The 8110-nt window shown below is 41.3% G+C and overlaps 1 protein-coding gene across 1 annotated transcript; it reads right to left on the reverse strand.

Moving 5' to 3' along the window:
- Nucleotides 1–673: 673 nt before the first annotated feature.
- Nucleotides 674–6452, reverse strand: gh1 (growth hormone 1). Its single transcript, XM_038709642.1, has 6 exons — nt 6347–6452; nt 5556–5689; nt 3669–3785; nt 1262–1405; nt 1025–1171; nt 674–944 (listed from the first exon to the last, which is right to left on the reverse strand). The coding sequence occupies exons 1-6, from the start codon at nt 6354–6356 to the stop codon at nt 882–884; spliced, it is 615 nt and encodes a 204-aa protein (XP_038565570.1). The 5' UTR covers nt 6357–6452; the 3' UTR covers nt 674–881.
- Between the last annotated feature and the right edge of the window lie 1658 nt (nt 6453–8110).

Below are 8110 nucleotides of genomic sequence, written 5' to 3' on the forward strand. Positions count from 1 at the left end.
CACCCCAACCGGTGGAGGCAGATGGCGCCCACCCTGAGTCATGGTCTGCTCGAGGTTTCTGCCTCTTAAAGGAAGTTTTCCTTGCCTCTGTCTCCTAGTGCTGCTCTTGGTGGGAACTGTTGGGCTTCTGTAAATAACATCACAGAGTTCGGTCTAGACCTGCTCTTTTATGAAAAGCGCTGTGAGATAACTGTTGTAATAAAATTGAGTTGTATTGTGCTGATGAGCCCATGAGTCGAAGACTATTCACACGTGTGAAAATGAACAAATCCCTCAGACTAGTGTTGTAGTACTCGAGACCGGTCTTAAGACCACTTTTTGATGGTCTTGGTCTCGGTCTCGGACATTGAGGACTCGGTATTTTATTTCAAGACCAGTCAAAATCATAACTTTGGGAATATCAGTAAATTGCTTTTGCATCGTTTATTTGTTAACATCCTAACTTTGATTGGATGGAAAACATATCGTTTCAAATGCAAGCAATAATGCTAATTAAAAATATGTTGTTACAGCTGACGATCCCTCCCCGCAATGCTCAGCGTGGAAAAGGAGAGTTGAATAAAGATGCTGTTGATTTCAGCTCTTAGTGTTTGTATGTGGGCGTATGTGGCCCAGGATCACAGACGGGCTCTGCAGGCTGTTAACGGTGATGATGGACACACAGAGACATATCTGAATGCAACAAAGCTCACACTTTATTTCACATGCTGACAGCATGACATCACTTCCTGTTCACAGCTTTAATCCTGATGACATAAGGAAACCTTCATCATCGCGCTGGGTTTCAGCACCAAACACTGAACAGAGGCTGACTAGTTACAGAGAACATGGAGGCGGAGCTACAGAACACACAGGATTACATCATCAACAGAGAGGCGGGGCTACAAGGTGCAGTTGGCTTCTGGAGAGAGTCGACATTTCGCTACCGTCAGGTAGGTCTCCACCTGTAAACACGTGTCATCATTATTACATCATCATTACATCATCTCCATGATCTTGATCAGCACGCCCTCCTCTTCCTCACCTTGTGCATGTCTTTCTTGAAACAGGCCAGCAGTTCGTACGTTCGTCTCAGCGACTCGTCGGATCCCAGCGTCTGATAATAATTTCCATAAGGAGCCAGCTGCAGGGCAGAGCTGTCAGGGAACAGCTCTGCTCCGTCCTGATTGGCCTGCAGGATCAGGTGGTTACTCACACATTTAAGCTGGTTGGTTACATTTGATGTGTGTATGTGTGTGTGTGTGTATGTGTGTGTTCTCACTCTGATCAACAGCAGGATCCCCGTCTTCAGTTCTGACAGTTTGGGGGAAATCTGGTTCCTCGGAGCAGAACCTCCAGACAGAGAACGACTGGGAAATTCCCAAGACTCGATCAAACGATACGAGATAGACAACAGCTTCAGAACCTAGAACCAACCAAATGATACGAGATAGACAACAGCTTCAGAACCTAGAACCAACCAAATGATACGAAATAGACAACAGCTTCAGAACCTAGAACCAACCAAATGATACGAGATAGACAAGAGCTTCAGAACCTAGAAACAATCAAACCATAGGACAGAGACAAGAGCTTCAGAACCTAGAACCAACCTAATGATACGAGATAGACAACAGCTTCAGAACCTAGAAACAATCAAACCATAGGACAGAGACAAGAGCTTCAGAACCTAGAACCAACCAAATGATACGAGATAGACAACAGCTTCAGAACCTAGAACCAACCAAATGATACGAGATAGACAACAGCTTCAGAACCTAGAACCAACCAAATGATACGAGATAGACAAGAGCTTCAGAACCTAGAACCAACCAAATGATACGAGATAGACAAGAGCTTCAGAACCTAGAAACAATCAAACCATAGGACAGAGACAAGAGCTTCAGAACCTAGAACCAACCAAATGATACGAGATAGACAACAGCTTCAGAACCTAGAACCAACCAAATGATACGAGATAGACAACAGCTTCAGAACCTAGAAACAATCAAACCATAGGACAGAGACAAGAGCTTCAGAACCTAGAACCAACCAAATGATACGAGATAGACAACAGCTTCAGAACCTAGAACCAACCAAATGATACGAGATAGACAACAGCTTCAGAACCTAGAAACAATCAAACCATAGGACAGAGACAAGAGCTTCAGAACCTAGAAACAATCAAACTTTACGAGATAGACAACAGCTTCAGAACCTAGAAACAATCAAACTTTACGAGATAGACAACAGCTTCAGAACCTAGAACCAATCAAACTTTACGAGATAGACAACAGCTTCAGAACCTAGAACCTATCAAACTTTATAAGATAGACAACAGCTTCAGAACCTAGAACCAATCAAACTTTACGAGATAGTCAACAGCTTCAGAACCTAGAACCAATCAAACTTTACAAGATAGACAACAGCTTCAGAACCTAGAAGCAACCAAACTTTACAAGATAGACAACAGCTTCAGAACCTAGAAACAATCAAACTTTACGAGATAGACAACAGCTTCAGAACCTAGAACCAATCAAACGATACGAGATAGACAACAGCTTCAGAACCTAGAAGCAACCAAACTTTACAAGATAGACAACAGCTTCAGAACCTAGAAACAATCAAACTTTACGAGATAGACAACAGCTTCAGAACCTAGAAACAATCAAACTTTACGAGATAGACAACAGCTTCAGAACCTAGAAGCAATCAAACGATATGAGATAGACAACAGCTTCAGAACCTAGAACAAATCAATCGATACGAGATAGACAACAGCTTCAGAACCTAGAAACAATCAAACGATATGAGATAGACAACAGCTTCAGAACCTAGAACAAATCAATCGATACGAGATAGACAACAGCTTCAGAACCTAGGAGCAATCAAACTTTACGAGATAGACAACAGCTTCAGAACCTAGAACCAATCAATCGATACGAGATAGACAACAGCTTCAGAACCTAGAAGCAATCAAACTTTACAAGATAGACAACAGCATCAGGACCTAGAACCAATCAAACTTTACGAGATAGACAACAGCTTCAGAACCTAGAACCAATCAATCGATACGAGATAGACAACAGCTTCAGAACCTAGAAGCAATCAAACTTTACAAGATAGACAAGAGCTTCAGAACCTAGGAGCAATCAAACCATACAGAGACAAGGGCTTCAGAACCTAGAAGCAATCAAACTTTACAAGATAGACAACAGCATCAGGACCTAGAACCTATCAAACTTTACAAGATAGACAAGAGCTTCAGAACCTAGAACCTATCAAACTTTACAAGATAGACAAGCGCTTCAGAACCTAGAAGCAATCAAAACATAGGACAGAGACAAGGGCTTCAGAACCTAGAACCAATCAAACTTTACGAGATAGACAACAGCTTCAGAACCTAGAAACAATCAAACTTTACGAGATAGACAACAGCTTCAGAACCTAGAACCAATCAAAACATAGGACAGAGACAAGGGCTTCAGAACCTAGAACCAATCAAACTTTACGAGATAGACAACAGCTTCAGAACCTAGAACCAATCCATTGATATGAAATTGAGATGTGAAATGACATGTTACATTAAAAGGCTCTGGTGAAAACAAAAACTGCAGAGCGAACTGTATGTTCATATAAGAACATATAATAAACAGTTTGAGTAGTATTGTGTAGTGAAGTACTCTCACAGAGCTGCGTTGTGTCTCGTGCTTGTCGATGGGGCTGATGATGTAATCAGAGTTACAGAAATCCTGCAGGAAGATTTTGTTGAGTTGACGCTGCTCCTCCATCTGCAGTGAGCTCTCCTAAAAGACACATGTACAGGTTTGCACAGGTATACACACAAAAATATACACAGGTATACACAGAAATACAAACAGGTATACATACAGTTATATACAGAGGTATACACATAGAAATATACACAGGTATACACAGAAATACAAACAGGTATACATACAGTTATATACAGAGGTATACACATAGAAATATACACAGGTATACACAGAAATACAAACAGGTATACATACAGTTATATACAGAGGTATACACACAGAAATATACACAGGTATACACAGAAATACAAACAGGTATACATACAGTTATACACAGAGGTATACACATAGAAATATACACAGGTATACACAGAAATACAAACAGGTATACATACAGTTATATACAGAGGTATACACATAGAAATATACACAGGTATACACAGAAATACAAACAGGTATACATACAGTTATATACAGAGGTATACACATAGAGATATACACAGGTATACACAGAAATACTAACAGGTATACATACAGTTATATACAGAGGTATACACACAGAAATATACACAGGTATACACAGAAATACAAACAGGTATACATACAGTTATACACAGAGGTATACACATAGAAATATACACAAGTATACATACAGAAATACACACAGGTATATACACAGAAATTTACACAGGTACACACACAGAAATAGAAACAGGTACACACACAGAAATACACAGGTACACACACAGAAATACACAGGTACGTTTTATCATACACAGAAATACATAAAGGGATACACACAGTTATACACACAGGTATTCACACAGAAATACACAAAGGTATACACACAGAAATACACAAAGGGATACACAGTTATACACACAGGTATTCACACAGGTATTCACACAGAAATACACACAGTTATACACACAGGTATACACACAGAAATACACAAAGGGATACACAGTTATACACACAGGTATTCACACAGAAATACACAAAGGGATACACACAGTTATACACACAGGTATTCACACAGAAATACACAAAGGGATACACACAGTTATACACACAGGTATTCACACAGAAATACACAAAGGGATACACACAGTTATACACACAGGTATTCACACAGAAATACACAAAGGGATACACAGTTATACACACAGGTATTCACACAGAAATACACAAAGGGATACACACAGTTATACACACAGGTATTCACACAGAAATACACACAGTGTTACTCTGTTGTGTGCCGGATGTTTTCACCATGTACATACGTCCGTCCCGTTCTGGCGACTCAAAGGTCACTGTGATCTCAAAATGGGTTGTTAGCCCGTTGGCTAAAAACCGACTGGGCAATTGTAGGTTTCATTCCCGAATTGTCAAACAATGCTGCTGGGTCAGTGGCTGTTCCCCTTATATTACCTTATATTACGTTCTGTCTCCCGTCAAAGTCAGGTGACATAGTGTTGAGATACCCAGGAGGCAGCTGTTTAGTGCCTAAACATATACGTAGATGTATTTATATACATCTACATACATACATACATATACTGTATATGTATATATATATATGTATTTATGTATATTGTAGCTTCCATTTAGCCATTCCATTTATTTTTTTAAATACTCTTTGTAACTTGTATTCCTTCTATAATAGATGTATTTACTCCATGTCTTATAGAAGTGTGGACAGTCATGACTTGACTGATTGGCAGAGAAACATAACCTGGGGCGGGAACTCTACTTGTCTCTGTTGTGTGTTTTCGTCTGTGCGAGCTGCCGTAGACTTACAAAGTCAGAGAAGAGTCTCTGAGCGAGCAGGTGGAGATGTTGAACTCTGCTGACTGCGATAGAGAAGAGACGCTGGCCGTCTGTGATTGGCTGAGAGGAGACGCCCAGAGACACCACCGACAGCAGAAGGATGACTGAGAGACAGGTGAGAGAGAGACAGGTTATTTCAATTCAATTTTATTTATATAGCGCCAAATCACAATAAAGGTTTTCTCACAGCGCTTTTCATAAAGAGCAGGTCTAGACCGTACTCTGTGATGATATTTACAGAAGCCCAACAGTTCCCACCAAGAGCAGCACTAGGAGACAGAGGCAAGGAAAAACTTCCTTTAAGAGGCAGAAACCTCGAGCAGAACCATGACTCAGGGTGGGCGACCATCTGCCTCGACCGGTTGTCGTGAGAGAGAGAGAGAGAGAGAGAGAGAGAGAGAGAGGGAGAGAGAGAGAGAGAGAGAGAGAGAGAGGGAGAGAGAGCTTCTTCAGTACAAAATGATGTTGATTTAGTAAATAATGGTCCCATTTATTTTACACAAAGCAGAGTATGTTTCAGGGCGGGATTATCTATGATTGACAAGTCATTACCATGGCGACCTATCAATCAGACTAGAGCCGACTCGTACCCTCAGCGCTGTGTAAATTTAACCATGGTAACCATCATCACAGTAAAGAGCACCATCTGGTGGTCCAGTATTTACCGACTCTACGTTTTATCATCTGATCACATGAAGTCATCAAGACAAAACAAACAGAAAAATAGACAAAAAAAATAAAAAGCGGTCTTCATGTCTCACCTCTGTCCATGGCTGATCTGGACTCAGCTCAGGTCCTGGTTCTGGTTCAGAGTTGGATTCAGTTCTGGTTAGTCTGATCGTAGTGAGAGCGTTTTGGTGTTTTCAGCTCAGAGTTTGTGGTTTTATAGCAGAAAAGCTGCTGATTAAATTCATCAACAGAAACATGAAGCGAACAAACAACCACCAGGTGAGTGAGTGTGTGTGTGAGTGTGTGTGAGTGTGTGTGTGAGTGTGTGTGAGTGTGTGAGTGTGTGTGTGAGTGTGTGTGTGAGTGTGTGTTGACCTGTATTTAACATTAACACCTTCATAATAATATTGATGGAGCATCAACACTGACTGTTGATGATGAAAACAAGACAAACTAGAACTGCAAGCAGTTGCGGGGTCCAGCTGCGCCCCTCGCCATGTGGAGGCCACGCAAGTCGACTCCGCCGTGGCTCCAGGGGCCCGCGGTGAATAAAAGACCAGAGTTTGAAATTAAAGGGACTTGCGGTTACAGAGATATAGAATGAATGTATGTCTATGGGAGGGTTATTTGATAAACGATTAATAGCGCCACATAGAGGTCAATTGACACCAAATTTCACACAGCCCCTCGGGAGGGTGTGCCAGGTCCCCGAGTTTGGTGTAGATCGGTCATTCTAAACCTATGATATGACATCACATTTGTTGGCTTATAAGTCCAACAGTTTTTCGCATTTCAATACGGGGAGCACAAGCTTGTATGAGCTTTGTCCAGAGATGGTCCGTGCCAAGTTTGGTGCCGATCAGACTTAAGTTTCTTTCCATCTGACTCAACATTGGAATGCTGCTTACATGATAATCAGTCTTAGCAATCCAAAAAATAAGTGAAATGACAGCAGTGCTTTAACTTTTAAACAAAACATTGGCAGGGTCATTAGTATTTCGTTTATATTAAGTATTCACAGTATTGAAATCGTTTATTTAAAGTCCAGTGTGTTAGATTTAGGAGGATCTATAGGCAGAATTAGGGTTTAAATGGCATCAACATATGTATGAACCATCACCTCAGGGCACCACTACAAGAATATTGATTAAGTCTATAGTGAAGTCTGATCAATAATTAAATTAACCCACAGGATCACGTGATCAGGTCACTGGCATGGTAAACAAGGGGGCAGTGGTGGCCCAGGAGGTCACGAGTTCAATCACCGGTCTGGCTGGATAAAATCTGGGTGTGGAAAGTAAACCAAGCAGTGCTTGCCCTCCCACCCCTGAGGTGCCCTTGAGCAAGGCCCATAACCCCAAGTTGGCAGACAGAGAGCGATGGGCTTTACATGACAGGATTCACAATTTGGATAAATATTTCTGAAAAGGTGTTTTGATTCTTTTGATGGGTGGACCCTTACAGACTAAAGGAATATATTAAATAATCAAGGAACAGACACATTTGGACTTAACGAGCACTTCAAATTTAACGTGAGTCAGCAGTTTTTCCCCTTTTCCTCTCTTGTAGCCATGCAGGTTGCACCGGTAAATCTAGAAGAATTAGACTTTGGCTCTCGTTGTTTCCGTTAATTGAACTTAACATTTATTCATGTAGCTGACGCTTTTATCCAAAGCAACTTACAATTGCTAGACATGTCAGAGGTCGCACGCCTCTGGAGCAACTAGGTGTCTTGCTCAGGGACACAGTAGATGGGTCACAGTGGGGGATTGAACCCAGGTCTGTCACACCAAAGACACGCATCTTATCCATTGCGCCATCACCACCAGCATTAACTTAACAGTGGTATTGTGGAG

Source organism: Micropterus salmoides, unplaced genomic scaffold (genome assembly GCF_014851395.1).
Source record: "Micropterus salmoides isolate LMB-PRFRI ecotype aquatic unplaced genomic scaffold, ASM1485139v1 Ms_hic_scaffold_10, whole genome shotgun sequence".
NCBI lineage: Eukaryota > Metazoa > Chordata > Actinopteri > Centrarchiformes > Centrarchidae > Micropterus > Micropterus salmoides.

Bases quoted from the DNA above. Each gene is read 5' to 3' on its own strand.
- gh1 (XM_038709642.1), bottom strand. The intron at 1,406-3,668 runs GTGAGAGTACTT...GGTTGGTTCTAG, and splicing joins ACGAGACACAACGCAGCTCT to GTTCTGAAGCTGTTGTCTAT. The intron at 945-1,024 runs GTGAGGAAGAGG...ACGTGTTTACAG, and splicing joins TCAAGAAAGACATGCACAAG to GTGGAGACCTACCTGACGGT.